Source organism: Cyberlindnera jadinii (genome assembly GCF_001661405.1).
Source record: "Cyberlindnera jadinii NRRL Y-1542 unplaced genomic scaffold CYBJAscaffold_12, whole genome shotgun sequence".
Classification (NCBI taxonomy): domain Eukaryota; kingdom Fungi; phylum Ascomycota; class Saccharomycetes; order Phaffomycetales; family Wickerhamomycetaceae; genus Williopsis; species Williopsis jadinii.
The window spans coordinates 311177-329413 of NW_017963663.1; the positions used below are offsets into that span (position 1 = coordinate 311177).

General features: G+C 44.7%; 11 protein-coding genes and 1 non-coding gene across 12 annotated transcripts; 6 read left to right on the plus strand and 6 right to left on the minus strand.

The window, feature by feature from the left end:
- Window positions 1-98: 98 nt before the first annotated feature.
- On the plus strand, window positions 99-1397 carry MUM2 (Mum2p). The gene has a single exon (XM_020217201.1). The coding sequence runs from the start codon at window positions 476-478 to the stop codon at window positions 1364-1366; it is 891 nt and encodes a 296-aa protein (XP_020069235.1). The 5' UTR covers window positions 99-475; the 3' UTR covers window positions 1367-1397.
- A 10-nt stretch (window positions 1398-1407) lies between these two features.
- Window positions 1408-2239, minus strand: MRPL8 (mitochondrial 54S ribosomal protein bL17m). Its single transcript, XM_020215535.1, has 2 exons — window positions 2181-2239; window positions 1408-2106 (listed from the first exon to the last, which is right to left on the minus strand). The coding sequence occupies exons 1-2, from the start codon at window positions 2204-2206 to the stop codon at window positions 1503-1505; spliced, it is 630 nt and encodes a 209-aa protein (XP_020069236.1). The 5' UTR covers window positions 2207-2239; the 3' UTR covers window positions 1408-1502.
- A 182-nt stretch (window positions 2240-2421) lies between these two features.
- CYBJADRAFT_174458 (MICOS complex subunit Mic12 family protein) lies at window positions 2422-2757 on the plus strand (the record flags this gene model as incomplete). Its single annotated transcript, XM_020216584.1, has 1 exon — window positions 2422-2757. The coding sequence occupies one exon, from the start codon at window positions 2422-2424 to the stop codon at window positions 2755-2757; it is 336 nt and encodes a 111-aa protein (XP_020069237.1).
- A 7-nt stretch (window positions 2758-2764) lies between these two features.
- TSC10 (3-dehydrosphinganine reductase) lies at window positions 2765-3774 on the minus strand. The gene has a single exon (XM_020215536.1). It carries the CDS (start codon window positions 3737-3739, stop codon window positions 2843-2845), a length of 897 nt encoding a protein of 298 aa, XP_020069238.1. The 5' UTR covers window positions 3740-3774; the 3' UTR covers window positions 2765-2842.
- A 116-nt stretch (window positions 3775-3890) lies between these two features.
- Window positions 3891-6284, plus strand: UBP14 (ubiquitin-specific protease UBP14). Its single transcript, XM_020215537.1, has one exon. It carries the CDS (start codon window positions 3956-3958, stop codon window positions 6116-6118), a length of 2163 nt encoding a protein of 720 aa, XP_020069239.1. The 5' UTR covers window positions 3891-3955; the 3' UTR covers window positions 6119-6284.
- A 396-nt stretch (window positions 6285-6680) lies between these two features.
- ARO3 (3-deoxy-7-phosphoheptulonate synthase ARO3) lies at window positions 6681-7942 on the plus strand. Its single transcript, XM_020215538.1, has one exon. It carries the CDS (start codon window positions 6737-6739, stop codon window positions 7838-7840), a length of 1104 nt encoding a protein of 367 aa, XP_020069240.1. The 5' UTR covers window positions 6681-6736; the 3' UTR covers window positions 7841-7942.
- CYBJADRAFT_168865 (flavin reductase family protein) lies at window positions 7807-8678 on the minus strand. The gene has a single exon (XM_020215539.1). It carries the CDS (start codon window positions 8642-8644, stop codon window positions 7913-7915), a length of 732 nt encoding a protein of 243 aa, XP_020069241.1. The 5' UTR covers window positions 8645-8678; the 3' UTR covers window positions 7807-7912.
- A 229-nt stretch (window positions 8679-8907) lies between these two features.
- CYBJADRAFT_186069 (transcription activator GCR1-like domain-containing protein) lies at window positions 8908-10260 on the minus strand (the record flags this gene model as incomplete). Its single annotated transcript, XM_020217202.1, has 1 exon — window positions 8908-10260. One exon carries the CDS (start codon window positions 10258-10260, stop codon window positions 8908-8910), a length of 1353 nt encoding a protein of 450 aa, XP_020069242.1.
- A 367-nt stretch (window positions 10261-10627) lies between these two features.
- Window positions 10628-11077, minus strand: CYBJADRAFT_174464 (type II 3-dehydroquinate dehydratase; the record flags this gene model as incomplete). Its single annotated transcript, XM_020216585.1, has 1 exon — window positions 10628-11077. One exon carries the CDS (start codon window positions 11075-11077, stop codon window positions 10628-10630), a length of 450 nt encoding a protein of 149 aa, XP_020069243.1.
- A 717-nt stretch (window positions 11078-11794) lies between these two features.
- Window positions 11795-11875, plus strand: CYBJADRAFT_t130. The gene has a single exon. It is a non-coding gene; the product is annotated as a tRNA-Ser (tRNA).
- A 124-nt stretch (window positions 11876-11999) lies between these two features.
- Window positions 12000-14707, minus strand: CYBJADRAFT_153750 (Zn(II)2Cys6 transcription factor). The gene has a single exon (XM_020213419.1). The coding sequence runs from the start codon at window positions 14318-14320 to the stop codon at window positions 12119-12121; it is 2202 nt and encodes a 733-aa protein (XP_020069244.1). The 5' UTR covers window positions 14321-14707; the 3' UTR covers window positions 12000-12118.
- A 311-nt stretch (window positions 14708-15018) lies between these two features.
- On the plus strand, window positions 15019-15663 carry CYBJADRAFT_174466 (uncharacterized protein; the record flags this gene model as incomplete). The annotated part of the gene is made up of 1 exon (XM_020216586.1): window positions 15019-15663. One exon carries the CDS (start codon window positions 15019-15021, stop codon window positions 15661-15663), a length of 645 nt encoding a protein of 214 aa, XP_020069245.1.
- Between the last annotated feature and the right edge of the window lie 2574 nt (window positions 15664-18237).

The following is an 18237-nucleotide window of genomic DNA, read 5'->3' on the forward strand; positions in this document are numbered from 1 at the left end:
AGTTCCTTACGTCATTGAAGATCTCGTGAAAAAGCACACGGAACTACAATCAACGGAGCCTATGCCCTCCTCCTGAGACAAGGAACGGGTCAATAACCAGCCAACTCAAGTTCCCATAACAATCACAGCGTTAGTGCTGTATCTATGCCGTCGATGATACCCTCCTGAAAGAGCTGGTTCTTCTCAACGATCCACACCAAAGTGTGAGAGTGACGCACCCGCCCTAAACTGCAACCAACAATCCAGCTCCATCACCATGGCGATGGTTTCGGTGGACAAACCAAAGAGGAAGCTGCCTTATGTGAGCGACCCGCGATCGAGTTTGACCTTTTAAGCGATGGTGATGGTGGGAGAAGGTGCTGAAGTTGTTGTGATCTCTCACAAAAACACATTTTTCTGCTCCATAGAGCTTGTCCATATAGTCATTGACCATTTGAGCGTACACCGTTGATACCTGTGGTTTACTCTGTGCGAAATGAACTTCAATTACCCATCAGATGGTCCCCTGGATCTCTCCACGGCACCTTCTTCTTCCAGTATGAACTATTACACTCAGAGCAGCAATAACAGCGGCAACGCCAGCAATTACTCTTCGCAGTTCTGGAGGAAACCACAGTCACAGCAACAGCCTAATCAGGGATCCTCCAAGGCACAGTCGCTGAAGCAACAACAGCATCAACAACAACAGCAGCAACAACAGCAACAACAACAGCAACAGCAGCAGCAGCAGCAGCAGCAGCAGCAACAATCTCAACAGTCCCAACAATCTCAACAGTCCCAACAATCTCAACAGCAGTCTAGTACTCATCAATATGCTCCATCGCTGGGCAATTCACTAAACACGTCGATAACCACAACAAATACCGCCAATACTTCTCTAACGGGTGGGTCTTTGAACAACAACACTGAAGTTGACAAGTTGAAACTACAGGTAAAGATCAAGGAATCACAGATTGAGTCTCTGGAAGGGGAGATTCAAAGACTGAACGAGAGCCTTGGACCAAGATCTAATAGGGCACCTTCTCAAATCCCACAGAGCCTTAACGAGATCTTTGTCGACATGAGCACTAAGTACTTCCAAGTCACTAAAGAATTAGAAGATACCAAAGAGAGATTGGAAAGCTTGGCTACTGCGATTGCCCTAAACCCTTCTAATGACTCGACAAACGGCGGTAGATACGACGAGTTGGAGGTTAGCCACAAGATCTTGATCAAATTGGAGAACTTGAAGAAGGAAAACGAGGAACTAATGAAACAACTGAGCTTTGGTAAAGTTAAACAGATGGAGTTGGAATTAAACTTACTGAAACGGGAAAACTCTCAGCTGAAGAGGGAAAACTCTCAACTGAAAAAGAACGTACACTAGCACCATTAGAACGATCCAGATGTTTACTGACTAATATTAATTGCTATCTTTATCTCCTTATTTGTATTTAAAAAAAGATGAACTGGTAATATGTACAGGCTTTCTATATATATCGAGGGAGCATGATGCACACATCTTACTCTTTTGTTGGACGTGGAACAATCTCGATGGAGTTCTTAAGCACAGGCTGAACTGGCGATCTCAGATTATCTGATGGTAAACTCTCCAAACTCTCTTCGGTCTTGTAAAACTCCTCCTTCATTCTCTCCACGAGCTGTGTGAATTCCTCAGTACCGTTTGGTCTGTTCTTGACGAGTTTGTCAACGTTATGTTTAGTCAATTCGTCGATTTCAAGGCCTTGCTTCTCTAATCTAGCAACGATTCTTGCAGTCATCCAGAATTTCATCTCTCTCTTACCATCCACAAGCTCAACGATGCTCTGCTCAGCGTTGTCGCCCAATCTTGGCTCAAGACGAAGAACTCTTGTGAATCCTCCAACCCTCGAGTTATAGCGCTCTTTGAGCTCGCCAAACAGCTTTGGAAGTGTCTCTCCATGCTTGAATACCTCTGATGAAGCCAGACTCTTAGCAAGCTCGACATCATCCTTCTTTGTAAGCGAAATCAGCTTATCAGCGAGTCTCTGTGTCTCTTTAGCCTTAGCATGTGTCGTGGTGATAGATTCATGCTCAAAGAGAGCTGTGACCAAATTTCTAAGAAGCGCTCTCTTGTGCTTATGGTCTCTGCACACACAAAGCAAGATACACTGTTAGTGTGCCGTTAAGGATGGATATCTTCTAGAAATGGCCCAACTTACCTTCCCAAATGTCTCGTAACACCCATCGTCGAACGTTTCAAATACCGAGTTGTCTGTCCTTGGTGGCCTTGTCTTTTGTCCAATTTGTCCATTTGATGATTTTCTTTTCAGCCAAAATTTTAAACCTGTAACATCCGGACATCTTCATGAAAACGGAGAAATTCACCGGTAGACAAATTGGACAAACCAGGTTTGTTTATGGGACTGAGAAGGGAGGAAGCACTTTGGAAACAGTAACACAATGGGTGGTAAGATTCAAGGGTTTCTCGGTGCTGTTTTGCTCGTCACCTCAGTGGCTTACTTCAAATCGAAGGACTTCAAAGATAACCAGGAGTACATCTCGAAGACGTTGAGAGACACGCAAAGAATCATTGATCAAGAGCCACAGGAGAAGAAGGACACTCCTAGAGCTGTGGAGTTCAAGTACAGACCATCCATCAGACAGACAGTGGCAGATATATGGGACGACTCCGTTCTCAGCGGAGTGAAGTGGGTCTACAGTGTGGATGTCGAGCACAGTCTTAGCAGGGCTATTGAAGGAGTGCAAGACTTGGCTACAAAGTTGACATCAAAGTGATTCATTCAAAGTGGTTCCGTCTAAGATTACATATAGAACGAGTATAAAACCCAATTCAAAAGAGATAAGACATGTATATTCCGAATCAATCTCGCTTAGTCCTGAAGTAGTTGCGTATGTCTCTGCGCATTATTATGCTGTAGACAGGTGCAACGATGCTGAGTAGAAGGGCTACAAAGACCTGAAGCACGCCGAATACCCTTGGACCCATTCCAAGCATCCCGCAACTCAAGAACCATCCAATCATGTCCGTGAATACCACCTCATAGCCGTGGTCAAGCCACCAAAGGATTATTTCGGCGCACTTCTCCACGGTTATGGCATCTGATGGACCCTCTATTTGCTTTGTGATAGCAGGTTTGGTCTTTTCCTCCTCGTCAAACCCTTCAGAGGCAAAGTTACCTGGATACACACACGAAACACCAATGTTGTATTGTGCAGCTTCTTGTCTCACAACCTCTGAAAGGGACCTGATGGCAGCTTTCGCAGGTGCGTACTGACCATACCCGATAAATGGGAATATTCCCAGTATAGAAGAACAGTACACTAAATAGCGCTTATGGCCCACTGTTTGGGAGCTCATCAGCTTCAGCACAGCGTGTGTGAAGAACAGAGCGGTGTTGTAGTTTATAGAAACACCCTGCTGAAGTTCCTCTGCAGTCAGATCCAAGAGTAATTTTGGAATACTCGAACCAGCACATAAGAACACAATGTCAGGTTTGCTCAATTGCTCCACGACTTGAGCACATGAGTCGTAATTACAGAGATCTGCCACGGCATACGTGACCTCTTGTTCCTCATCGAGTCGGAACTTCTTGATGTTCTCAACAACCTGTGCCAGCTTTGATTGGGTTCTTGCAATGAGAACCACACTTGACGCGCCTTTCATCACCATCTGGCGACCCAATTCAGCACCCAGTCCCTGAGACCCACCAGTGATCACAACATTCTTACCTTTGACGTTAAATTGACCGGAAAGCATTATTGCACTGTTTGTCCCAGTCTCTTTAGTCCAGCAGACAAATAAACAGTGCAACTTTTAAGCCTCGCGTAACAAAGTCCCATCTTTTTTTGCCTGTTGCAGTTTTTGTCCCTTGCACTACTACTTTATTTCAAGATCTAACCTGGGACTTTTCAAACTAGTGTGCAGTCCCCGCCAGGACGCAAGGGACTACAACGGACAACGGGGACAAGCGCAATGATTTCATACGATGGTCGTCCAATAGCAAAGGATCAGTGCTTCTACTGCTTCAAGACTCAATTCGATGGGCTATTTGTCTCTCCGCTATCGCATAGGGCCTTTTGTTCTACGCATTTGCCACTGCACCAGCAATTGAACGGAAACGATGTTGATTACGTCTATTTGAAGACGACTTTGAAGCCACAGGACGAACCACCGTCCAAGATAATGAAGCTTGAGATCAAGCAGCAGGCAGAGTCCGAGCTGGTGGACCTTCATAAGGAGCTCTACCACGATGGACAGGTTGTTGAGCCTACTCCGAGGGACTTGGCTGTGATAGAAGAGATTGTCAACTCGAACTCCGAGTCCAAGAAGCAGGAGTTGAAGTCATGGACGCAAGAGTACTCGGCATGTAAGCATACACAGGACTTTCAACAGTCACCAATTGATGATGTTCAGTTGCAGAAATGCCACGAGTGTGATTTAGACCAAAACCTTTGGATATGTTTGACCTGTGGCCAACTGGGATGCGGTCGTGCACAGTTTGGTGGTATTCCAGGCAATACGCATGCACTGAAGCACTACGAGACCACTGGACATCCAATTGCTGTTAAGTTGGGATCGTTGAGTAAAGATGTTGCTGATATTTACTGCTACGCATGTCAGGATGAAGTTGTTTTCCCTCAATTGCCACAGTTGCTACAAACATTTGGCATAGATCTCAATACTTTCAATAAGACTGAGAAGAGTTTGGTGGAGTTGCAAATTGAACAAAACTTGAAATGGGAATTCAACATGGTGAATGACGATGGCGAGGAGTTACCACCGGTTTTTGGTTCAGGGTTAACAGGGTTGAAGAACTTGGGGAATTCTTGTTATGTATCAAGTGTTGTACAATCGCTATTCTCTCTTCCAGAGTACCAGGAACTTTCAAAGATTCCTTGGGAGTCACTCAATGAACAAGATGGATTGAAACTCCAGCTTGTTAAAATAGCCAAGGGACTAACCTCTGGTGAATTTTCCAAGCCAAATCAGGAAGGGTTTCAAGCTGGAGTCTCAATTGCACCTTTTAAGAGCATAATTGGGGCTAATCACGAGGAATTTAGCTCTATGAGACAACAAGATGCCTTTGAGTTTTGGAACTATCTTTTGGACAAGATCGATACAGGCATAGATGCCCACTTGAACGACATCTTCAGATTTGTCACCGTTGAGAAGTTCAAAATTGAGGATTCCAACAAAGTTCTTCTGAAGAAACAGGTCACAGAGAACCTCACGTTACCTGTGAACGTTGAAGTTGACTATATAGATGAGAATGGTGTAAAGCACTACAAACGCGAGGATTTTATCGATTCGTTGATCCAATACTTGTCACCAGAGGAAGTTGATTGGAAGAGTGGTAAAGCGGTGAAGACCACATTCATCAAATCATTCCCGAAATATCTCGTTACTGCCATCCAAAGAATCCAACTAGAGAACTGGACCCCAATTAAAACCGATGTTCCACTTTCACTTCCAGAGAGCTTTGACATTTCCGATTTCCAAGCACCTGACTTATTGGATGATGATGAAGTTGAAGCTGAAGACGAGGGTGAAGAGTTTGAGCCTGATCAAGAAGCTCTTAACCAGTTGCTGCAGATGGGATTCCCAGAGAATCGGTGTAAAAAGGCACTGTACAACACAGGTAACAACTCCGCAGAAGTTGCGATGAACTGGCTCTTTGAACATATGGATGATCCTACAATAGATTCACCATTGGTTGTGAAAAAAGGAACCGACGACAGCATTGATGAAGCAAAGATCCAATCTTTAATGGACATGGGCTTTTCCAACAAGCTGAGCACCAAAGCTCTCATTTTGAATAACGAGGACACAAACCAGGCCGTTGAATGGTTATTCAGTAACCCAGATGATGACGGCGTGCTGCCACCAAAGAAGAAGACTACAGCTGATACTGTGGATGTGTTGATGAACCAGCATACTTCTTCGGAGTACACCTTGAAAGCGGTCATTTGCCACAAGGGCACACAGGTGACCACAGGCCATTACGTGGCCTTCATCAGACAAGGCGATCGGTGGATTCTATTCAACGACGAGAAGGTTGTTGATGTCACTGGCGATGAAAAGAGTTGGCAAGAGGTTGAGAAGAACGGTTATGTGTACATATGGGAGAGGATATGAGCGTAGGTGCGCTAATTCAACCACGCGTGTAAAGTTGTTCCAAGCGCAATATTTATGCCGGTTTTAACCGCGTTCACGGATAAGCAACACACATACAAAGCGGCAAAGAACAAAACATCAAACACTCGGAAAAACTATGTAATCTTGCATGTTTTTTTGTCTTTTCGAACCAGCTATGGGACAATGAATATTGGCTGTAGATTACCTTGTTTAAGCTTGCGCCCATAGTCCGTACAAACCTTAACTGCTCACAAAGTGATCGCAGATTACCAAACCCTGGAAATTGATTGGACATGGGAATAACCTGCATTTTTAAGCGAGCCCAGACAAAAGACAGAAGAAAGAAGAAAAAAAACCACAGACACGCAGGTAATACAAATTAGCCGTCCACGTGAGTCATCGGACAGAGCCGCTTTCGCAATGTTATACGCACATTAGCCGTCACATCGAGATTTCTATCGAGACATCTCGTCCACTGAAATTATTTATAAAGTTAGGAGACGTCATGGTTTAGTGGGAAAAATTTCCATTCTTTTGTTCTTTTCTTGTAGAAAATAAATCACTTGTGAATCATTCCATACAAACTTTAAACGATTCATTGAGATAAACAGCATTAGGATGTCATCATTGTACCTTGTGAACGAGCACGTTGGCGATCGCTCGAGAATGGAGGACTTCAGAATTGAAGGGTACTCCCCTCTGACTTCCCCGGAACTTTTACAACACGAGTTCCCTCTTGGAGACGAGAACAGGGAGGTGATTCGAAAGGCGAGAAACGAAGCTGCGGACATCCTCAACGGCAAGGACGATAGACTCATCATTGTGTGTGGTCCGTGCTCCCTCCACGACCCTAAGGCAGCCTACGAGTACTGCGATAAGCTCGTTGCTCTTGCAGATGAGTTGAAAGGCGAGCTCTTGATCATCATGAGAGCGTACTTGGAGAAGCCAAGAACCACTGTCGGCTGGAAAGGTCTGATCAATGACCCGGATATCGATAACTCCTTCCAGATCAACAAGGGTCTGCGTCTCTCCAGAGAGATGTTTGTCAACCTCACTAAGAAGATGCCAATTGCAGGTGAGATGCTCGATACCATTTCCCCACAGTTCCTTTCCGATTTGTTCTCCCTCGGCGCCATAGGTGCAAGAACAACAGAGTCACAACTTCACAGAGAGTTGGCATCTGGCCTGTCCTTCCCTGTTGGCTTCAAGAACGGTACTGACGGTTCTCTCGGCGTTGCCATTGACGCCATGAGAGCCGCACAACATTCTCATCACTTCTTGAGCGTTACCAAGCCAGGTATCGTGAGCATCGTTGCAACCACTGGTAATGAAGATACCTTTGTCATTCTCAGAGGTGGAAAGTCTGGAACCAACTTTGACGAAGAGTCTGTGACGAGGTCACAAGCTGAATTGGAGGCTAAGGGAATCACTCAAAAGCCAAGAATCATGGTTGACTGTTCTCATGGTAACTCCAACAAGGATCATAGAAACCAGCCAAAGGTTGCAAAAGTGGTCGCAGACCAAATTGCAAAGGGCTCAAAGTCCATCTGTGGGTTGATGATTGAAAGTAACCTCGTTGAAGGAAGACAGGATGTTCCAGCTACTGGTAAGAAGGACCTCATCTACGGCTGTTCCATTACAGATGCATGTATCGATATCGACACTACTGCTACAGTCCTCAGACAACTCTCTGATGCAGTCAAGGCAAGAAGAGCCCTGTAAGTAGTTAGGTTGTTACCATTGGTCCTTTTTATTGTTATATACATATATATATATCAATCGTGCGGTTAAACATCACTCCCATTGAAACCGTGGAAGATCATAACCCTCCGTTGTTCTACCGTAGGTTGTTCCACCCAAACGACTGATAGGTCTTAGCTTTTCAATATCGAGGCTCGTGCCCTCAGCGTTCAACACTTCACCGCTAACGTGGAATAAGACACCTTCTAAGACCACCAAGTTACCAGTTTTCTTCCCCTCGACTCGTTTAGAGAACCATTCATGATGATGAGCTAGCTTACACTCCACACTAAAGGCGCTGCGCTTCACAATGGCTGGCTTGACAATCTTTGAGTGTTCCTGTTCCAGTCCAGCAATTTCCCATTCGCTCGTGCCAGACGGCGCGTTGATGTTGGCCTTGTTAGCAGCTTCCGCAAACCATTCACTGACAATGTTGACAGTGCACTCACCGGTATCAAGCAAGTTCTTCAGAGTGTCCTTTGGACCGTTGAACCCTTGTGAAATCCCCAACACAAACATTGGAGGGTCTGAGTTAACCACCTGGAAGTAACTAAAGGGGGCAAGGTTGGCGTTGCCATCCTTATCCACTGTAGAGACTAGAGCCACTGGACGTGGCACGATGGATGAGACAAGCAGCCTATAATTGTCCACTGATGTGCGCTTCTCCTCTAGGGGATCAATGGTGATCTTACCACCAGTAGGTTCAGCAACTGGGGCTCCGCTTGGTGGAGCAGTGGTCAAATGGAACTGGGCGCTTTGGTCGAAAGCTGGTAAAGATGGCTTCATCGTGTCAGTACACACAATCTCAACAGATTCTATGGCAGGCAGCTACTAACTTTGGTCATTATGTACAATATCTTGTAGATTAAACAGATAAATTAAAGAACAGTGTTGTATTAGTAATACATAGAACAAGCGAAATCAAAACAAAGGTGGAAAACAATGGTGGAAAAGGTGGAAAACAACAACTGTGCTAGGGCGGTAAATAGCAATGGACGGAGAGGGAGTGAAGTCCACTGATAGCATTAACGATTAAACAGACGAATAGCTCATCTTCTCTTCAGATGCGCAGGGAGGTTATGGAACAGCCAGTACATAGTCTCCTTCTTCCCGTTAGGCTTGATGCGGGCAGCTTCCAGCTCTTCAACGACTCGCTCACGGGCCTGCTCCTCCGTGACGCCCAGCTCTCTAACGTACTGTCTCACCCCTGCTTCGACGGCACGTACAACCCTATAACGTCTACAGTAGGTCTTGCAGAGGTTCTTGTTGCCCTTTCTCCAGTCCTTTCTGTACTTGTCCAGGTACTTGAGCGGTGGTTGTCCCTCGTATCCGTAGTAGTACTCATCCAGAACTTGTTGTACCGATTTTGGCAATGGGCATAACCTCGTGAACGGAACGTTCTCCCATAGACGATGTGCTTCCTCGTCAGTGGGGTCACCTAGGTTGGAGCCGCCGTTGGAAGCCTGGTTTTGAGATTGTCGACCGCGTTGCACAAGCTGTGCCTGCTGAGCCTGCTGTGCCTGCTGTGCGTTCTGCGACTTTGAAGCTTGTTGCGACTGTGTGTTTGCTTGTCTTTGATTTTGCTGTTGGGACTGTTGCTGAGATGGCTGAGGTGGTGTTTGTTGACTGGGTTGTTGCTGCTGCTGCTGCTGCTGCTGCTGTTGTTGTCCTTGCTGACCAGATTGCTGTCCTTGCTGAGCTTGCTGGCCAGGTTGTTGTTGAGAAGGTTGGGGTGGGAGGTGTGTAATGATTGAATCGTTGTCCAACGACGATATCAAGTTGTTGAACTGACGATTTGAAACGGCGCTGGCCGCCGTGTTTGGTGAAGGTTGAGGTGCAATCATTCTGAGACTAACAGGGTTCTGATTTATGGGGTCCCGAGGCGGGCCCATGCGACCATGGGCCTGGGACGGCAGTTGTTGACGTGGTAGTCGTTGAACTTGTTGCTGTGCCTGCAGACCTTGAGGAGGATGTGCAATATTGCTATTGCCATTGGCATCAGGCGCAGACCGTTCAAGGACGTGGGCATGCGCCAAATCATCTGCCGTGGTGGGACCCCCATTGTTCTGATGATCTAGTAGTCCCCTAATGCCAGGTCCCTGAACGCCAAAGCCATCGACGTGACCAGGAGGACCTAGACGGGATAGTTTCGTGAATTGGTATTGCCCTGCAATAGCAAATGTCTCCAGCTCTTGAAGCTGGTTGTCGTAAAGCTTTGGAAGAAGTTCTAGTCGTTGAACGATCTCGTCGAGCTTCCCATCTACAGGGCCTCGTTGATGTTGCTCGAGTTGATCTACCCTGTGGGCCAATTGGGAGACGTCCTCAGAGATCTTCTGGAGTGCTCCTTGTAAGCTGTTGGAGATTCCAACCAATTGCTCTTGCAGGACGTTATACGGATCCATAAATAACAGATGTATATGTATATTCTGTTCCTGGTGCTGGTGGTCTGAGCTGCTTGTTTATGTTTCCTTTTGAGGTGTCTAAGCTGTGAAAAGGGGGGACTAGTCCACAAAAGATCACATCCCGAAACCCCTAAAAAACTTTCACTGCGGCGCGAACCGTATTTAAAAGAGGCTCAGAAGTCACCTCTAGGACCAACTTTTCATACAGCTGGGACTTGGTTTTAAATGTATGCCGATGCTGGCTACAACGCTAAAGCAGAACGTCTCAGATGTGACACAAGGTCTTTTGATGTTATTGAGATTGTCGTCATATACACAGAAAAGAATTCTAAATTGCAAGAGGAGGGTGGAACTGTCATTACACGTATCATTTTTCATAGTTCAGGGCAAAGTCAACGGCAGCTTTGTAGCCGTAGACTGGGCCGAGTCCACAAATAACACCAACGGCAACGTCACTTAAATAGGACAAATGTCTGAAAGATTCTCTCGCATGGACATTTGTGATATGGAGTTCAACAAATGGGATTTCGACACCGAGAAGAGCATCTCTCAATGCGACGCTGGTATGTGTGTATGCACCTGCATTGATGACAATAAAGTCAACCCCTTGTGCCTTGGCCTCGTGGATACGGTCAATCAAGGCACCTTCACCATTGGATTGATAGGCGTAGAACTTGTTCTGTGGGTGCTGGGACATCACCAGTTTCTCAGCGTTGGCCTCAATCTGTGCCAATGTCGTGGTACCGTACTTCGCTGGCTCACGGGTACCCAGCAAATTGAGGTTTGGGCCGTGGATGAGAAGGATTTTCTTAGGCATATCGAGGGTCATTAGAGTACTGGAGCAAAGTGTTGAAGTTATGGCGCAATTCTCACGTCTGAAATGTCCTTTTGTGTATTCAATAGGAAGAAGAATACAAGTCTGAAAAATGGAGAGTTGATACCGGCTGTCCAGCTTTTTTCTTCTTTTGAGTCACATCGAGAAACCCAAAAAAAGAAAAAAAAAACGAAAAAAGACGCAAAAAAAAACAAAGAAAAAACAGACAACTGACACAAAAAAAGAAAGAAAAAATAACTACTTAGCCGTCTTGTTGCTTGAATTATGAGGGAAATTCCTGTTTGTCCCATGGAATACGTTATAAGCGTAAATGTCATGATGGTGGTTTCGTGATTGGTAAATAAGTCAGCCCGCTGTCAACTCACAACAATACGATGGGCTCTATAAGTGACGTGGTACATTCCATAGGCTGGCCAAAATATCCGGGGTAAAAAAATGGCATGGAAAATCCCAGAACCTCCGGAAAATGCAGGTCAAAGTTACGCACCATGGGGATGCTTTAAGCGGTGAGTCCATCCTTTTACGGCGGAGAGTGTCGTATATTTATGGGCTTCAGCAGCATGCCTTTGATGTTCTTTTTAAGGTACAGTGGATTATAAATCTCTTTTTTGTCTGACCTATGACCAGCATGAGAGAGTAGAGAAACACCTATGACATGTCAGAACCAGTTAAACATGGGACGTCAAAACTTCAGAAAAAGGCAACTTGGCCGAGTGGTTAAGGCGAAAGATTAGAAATCTTTTGGGTTTACCCGCGCAGGTTCGAATCCTGCAGTTGTCGTTATTTTTTTTTGCAAGCGGCCGTGAACATGGAAGTGACTACTTGCTGCAAAATACCAGGTCTCTATGTGACTACACCAATCGCCTTCAACAATACACATCTGAACCTGGTGCTCGTGTCCAGGCAGATCCTACGTGTATATTTATAATAAAACAATTCTCATATCCTCGTTAAATATATAATTTTAATATCACTCTAATGCCACCAGAAGAAGAAAAAAAGACACACACAAATAAGCCTGTACTAGTTATTCACTTTGAACAGCTCCTCGATAGCATTCAAGGAGTCGATGTCAAAACCACCAAACTCCATATTCGAGAAGTCAAAGTCCATTTGATTCTTATCAATCCAATTACAACCGGTATCACTCTGTGGACTAGGTGGTTCATCCGAAGAAGGTGTTGTCAAGCTGAAATTCTTATCTGAGCTGGAATTACCCTCCATAGCGAGGCTATACGTGATGTTGTTTGAGAGTGCCTCGTTTGAATTCATAGACGGCGATTCATTCATCGGTATTATTGCATTTGGTGATCTAGTGATTGTGGCTGGTGGATCTCTTGCGTTTGAATAGTGCTTGAAATGATGCTGTATCTTTGAATAGAGTGATGGTAGTAGTCTCTGAACGTTATCCATCAGGTAGTTTGCAATCTTCGCACTCAAGTAGAAATGCGTCGAAATCTGGTAAATTCCTGACAACTCGAGTTTCAGGTATTCCTCATATATGTTCAGATCACAGATGTTTAGATTGTGCTGTTCCTGAGTTTGGACGATTTGAGATGACCATAGATATGCCGACAAATGGACCAATCCTGCAAAGGCCATCGAACATGCGCTTAGGGGTGTTCTCTTCAAGACGTCCACAGGGTTGGTGTCAATCAGGGTCTTAGCAATAGAGTTAGCGGCGTCAATGGTCTTTCTTGTCTCAATGATCTTTCTGGAGTTTATCAAATCCTTCTGAGTTGGTAAATCTTGACAGTTATCGTTGTCGTTTTTCAACTGGTCACTCAAGAACTCCACACATTTCAAATTCCTTGGGATATCAGATCTCCAGAGGAAGGAAAGTGGTCTGTGTGTAAAGATCTTTGCATAGTTGAGCATGATAATTCCCTGATGGACACCTTCATTCACTGTTCCATTTTGGTCGATCAAGTAGGGAAGTTGGTAGAAGTCAGGGTTAGAGAACTTCAATTCCCAGTTAGACAACGAAGCCGTGAGCTTGGTATACTGTTGGCCAATGGACATGTTGGAGAAGATAATGTTATTAAGCCGTACAGATTCATCAACGAGTTTTGAACAGTGTGCTCTTGTCTCGTAGTCAAATTTCGCCCTTGGTGGGTCTGAAGGGTAGTTGACAAAGCACTGTTTCTGGGCCAAAGTGGACAGGGTTTTACCATCGGCACACCCAATGATAATGTCCAAAAAGAACAGCTCCCAGAAGCAACGTCTAGCACAGTCCTTCAAGCAAACTTCCTCTAAATTACGCACTCTTTGAGTGTTGAAAAAATTGACATTCAGTTCCTCTGTAGAGGAACCGGATGGTGTCAATCCATTTGTGTTCCTATTACCCGCATCTTTTAACACATTCCCGTTGATATCTTCACCGACAAAGCGTTCGATATCGAGGTTGTTTATATCCAAGGTCAGCGCAAGCTCAATGGCCTGCTTCCTCAGCGTTGTGCTGAAATCGTGCAACGCCGATATGTGGCATACAAGCGACACGAGTATCAATGTTTGAAGGGAGATGAGGTCCTTGGGACCTGAGTTGATCAAGCTGGATATTTCCATGGCAACGTCAAACACCGCATTTATATCCTTTGCGTACTTTGACGTTGTATAGCCGTCCCCGATGATCTTCATCACCGCAAGCAGCTCCTTAGGGTTATCAGAGCGTTCCAGGAACTCGTTCATGTGTGACAACGGTGGTAATACCGGGTGGGCGTTGTGGAATTTCGCATAGTAATTATGGAGAACGGCATCAACGTCAAACTGCTGTTTAAGATAAGTCCCATTGGAAGTGGCCCTACGCATGGTTTCAAACGTTACCTGCGTTCTTGCGTTGTTGTCCTTCAAGTGGCATGGCAACTTATCGAGTCCTTCAAAGTTGTTGTCAGCAAGGAGCGCACATGAAGACTCGGTGTGTCCATTTGGACAGGACCCAACTTTACCATCGGCTCCAACACATGGCAACTCCAATCTCCGTTGTTCCAGAGTGCGCTCGGCTTCCAGAGGGTTCAGCTTGGCCTTCTTAACACCTTTTTTCCGAGAGCCTCCTCTGTGACTCTTGACGTATGAGCACTCCTTACCATTCTTGGTACAGCGTGAACACTTTGGTGAACCTCCGTCACATCTGACGTGACGATGACGGCACTCTAAGCATGCTCTCGAGATATGCTTCGCGTTTGGTTTCAGCACCGGCGGTGGTGCCACTTGTAGATCGCTACTCATAGTGACAAATCAACAAGGAAAGTTGGCTCGTGGGCTCTTCTTAGACCCTTCGGACAATTCACAGACGTACACAATGGACAGAACAGCAGCTGTGCAGGGTTTGGTTGGCTCGCGAATAAAACACAGACAAAATACCGATGTGGGAAATGGTTCGTATAACGTTTAACAATAATACGAAGTGATTTTGATAATTGCTTCTTCCTTTAAACAACGAAATCAAAAAAGAAGGGTTTTCTTTTAATTCTGCAAAAGAAGTAAAGGAGCAGAAATGATTGTTTTCTATCCGTCTGGCACTTTTTAGGGGACTCTTCCTTTCTTTACAAGAAGAGAAAGTGCTCAGCAGAGGAGGAAGGACAAAAAAAAATTCAAACCCCGAAGCGCTCTTTTGTATGTCTTTGAGTTGTTGTTACGCGACACACTTGGTCGTGCTCCCGGGACGAAACCGATTAGGGGAGTTTCTATGGCGGGGGGGGGGGGGCTTGCTGTGTGGTTTGTGTCGCTTTGTTTTGTGTTGTCTCCTCTGGGCTGCTCGGTGCAAGGGCTTTGTATTTTGCTTTTCTTTTTGTAAACCGTTTGAAGCGGCCAGAGCGAGAAGGACAGCAAAGACGGGAGTGGTCAGGACAAGTGTGGTTAAGACAAGTGCGGTCAGGACAAGTGTGGTCAGCAAAGACGGGAGTGGTCAGGACAAGTGTGGCGAGATGGTGATGTCCAACAATTACATCCCACAGACGGAGAACCTCAGCTACCTCATCGACACGGTGGAGGAGCTCAGCGCAGTGTGTAGCGATGGGAGCCGCCTCAAGGATGAGATTGTTGATGGAGTTGATACGCTGATACGGAGAATTAACACCGATGCCGGTATAACGGGCGACCGAACAGAAGCGGTGTCACAGGTTGACGTCTTTCTCCAGGAGCATGGCGATCCTGGTTTGAGTGCGAAGAACGAGCTCTCCAAGGTTGAGGAGCTGAGGGAGCAGAACAGACGCTTGAAGGCGTTGCTACGACGTAAGGTTGAGTACAAGCAGCAGGTTGTCCAACTGAATTCCGAATATGAGGATAGGATCACAGAGGTGATGCTCCACATTAGACAGTTCAAAGATAAAGAAGACAAGGTGAAGTTTCAGACGATGAAGGAATGCTTCGCCAAGGTGGAGCAAGCACAGGAACGGGAGTTTGAAGCCTACCATTTACTAGTGAGAAATGAAGAGGTGACGCAGAAACTGGCACATGAACTTGAGCAGTTCTATGAAGTGTTTGATAAGAACCGTGCGAATGACATCAAGGCACAGACACTGGCATCGTTATTGAAAGAGACGAATGTTGGTGGTGGTATCCAGAAGTGAGGGATTAGAATCAGTGAAATGATTCTCTTCAATTTCTGGGCACCTTGTAGGTGCCCACATTAGGACCAATACAACTATCAACTCCCAAAGTGTTAAAATTAATCCAATGGTTTCGCTGAAGAGAACAGGTCGCCATACCAATGGCCGTTGCAGATTTTCATTGTACAACCAACCAAATGAGATCAAAGTCTGTATCGCCTTGACTGAGATGATTCCTATTTGTCATGCTATTCTGAATTAAATGCCAATCCATTTGCTAGAATCGAACAGCACAAGGTTTGCAAAAGAACTGGAACTACAATCACTGAGTTGGTGCGTACTAGCAGACTTGTAAGCACCATGTGCTATCCTCCCTAGACCTTTCGGTTCTTCAATGGTACATTAGACCAACATGTCCGAGACTGAATAAATTTACGTTGGTTTTGTCTCGTTGATCAGTATAAGCTCCACATCTTTATATCTTTGATGAAAAAAGACACACGCAACCAAAGCATATAGAGGTCTATTTATACTTGGCATGCTTTGAAGATAATTTGCTCAATCTGGGGTCAAAAGTGCATATTTGATATGCTAGAGAGAGCAAATTTTGATCGTTTTCAACAATGATCTTGAAATGATCGTCTTGTGGGCTATTGTTCGAATGCAGCTAACGTTTATAGACTTTGCGATGATGATGCATTCATCCAACAGCCATTAAAGCTCAATTCCATCAATATTCAGTCGAAATTATTGAGGGCGTCCTTACTTGTGGAATGATCCTTGTTCTCCAAACGTGTAATACGAAAACACCCTCGAATAGCCGTAGATATCAACCTGCTCATGCGGAGACTCGACAAAACTAACCACTCACATGGCAGGAAATCACTATAGGGCCTTAATTCACTTTGTTGAGAAGTATATAAAGATTTTCAACGGCGTACTTGCGGTCAACTGGTAAATGATCGGCCTTGAAACATATGCAGGCGTGTCTGCAGAATGGTCAAGTCCCGGTGTTTTTTTTTCCTGGACTCATGGATCATGTTGATGTATAATGTTTTCATTTACATGGACTACATGTGCTTTTTAAGTATGTTGGCTAATGTAAAAACAGCAAATGGCGTACCTGGATTCTAAAACACCTTGTTTTTAGAGCCTAAGACGTAATCTCATAGGAAGACAAATATTAGGGTTAGGTAATATTTACTTTAAAGACTTGGTGCATTAATGTACCCTCAAATCGTAATACCTCTCGCCTTACCGACAATTTGGATCATCAGTTTGGACCAAGAACTCCATTGAGACTTAGTTTCATTAACACCTGAACAGTGCCATAAGTAATTCATGATGATGTTTAATGACATGATCAGGGACAAAGTTCAATTCGTTGGCCAGGGGAGCAGTTGATTAACACTTACCTTTGGTGAAAGGCACTTTTAAGAAGGGACATTATTTATAAGAAGTTAACAAAAAAAACATCATGGTCTCTATTTGTGACATTATTTTGAACCATATATGTCACACACTGGAATCAATTTATCGTGGACCAGAATTACACAATTAATAAATTTCTTAAACATAAGTAATTAAGCATATAGAGGCCAATCACATGTACCACCTAGATGGGCTTAGAAATGATGAGTTTCCTTTACTTCGTTACCTTGCCTTGAGTTTTCCACATTCTCTCTTTGTACTTGATATATGTCCTATTCAATTTCGTCCTGTCCTGGTATGTCCTATCTTGTCTTTTGTCGTGCCGAACAACTCATCCGATTGTCTTGTCCCGTATTTTACCATGCAATTATCCCTTGACGTGACTTGTCTTGTATTGCTCTGTGTTGTATTCTGTTCTGTCTTGTCTCGTCCCTATTCTGTCTTATGCTCATTTGTCACTTTGTAGATTTGTCTTGTCTTTCTTTGTAAATTTGTCTTGTCCTCATTTGTCACTTTGTCTTGTCTATCATTGCAAATTTGTCTTGTCTTTCTCTGTAATTTTGTCTTGTCCTGTCTTATGTGGTATCCCCTTGTCCGTACAAATGGGACTTTCTGTCTAGACTAACCCTTGTCATCCCTTTGGACGTCGGACATCCAGGAGACTGAAAATTAGCAGGACACAACAGACACAAGACAGAAGTTAGCTTGGGATCAGCGGTCTTGTGTCCCGAGATCTAATCCCTAGGTCAAATCGCTACTAGACTCAGGCCTAAGACAGACTACGGCACCGAGTTATTCCACTGGGGTGTGCATAACACGCCTACTGCAAGGTAATCTCATGAGACTTACGAAAAAAAATTTTTTTTTTCATGGACTTGAAAACCTCAACGCCATATTGCAGATCTTATCCTAGTTTCTTTATGCCAATGTAAACTAAGCGTTCCAAGCAACAACACCTACAAGTTTTACCTGATACGGGAGCTCTGGGAATGCTGCAGAAACGAGTTGTAATTAGCCGGCATCCTTAATTTCAAAACTTTTCTATTAACCACATATCAGACTTTACCAGTATGAAACATTGTTGACCAACGAACGGCAATTAAAGCACATGGAATATGCCTTTGCGATCTGCTACTAGTCCGTTGAGGCAGCCAATTAATTCCA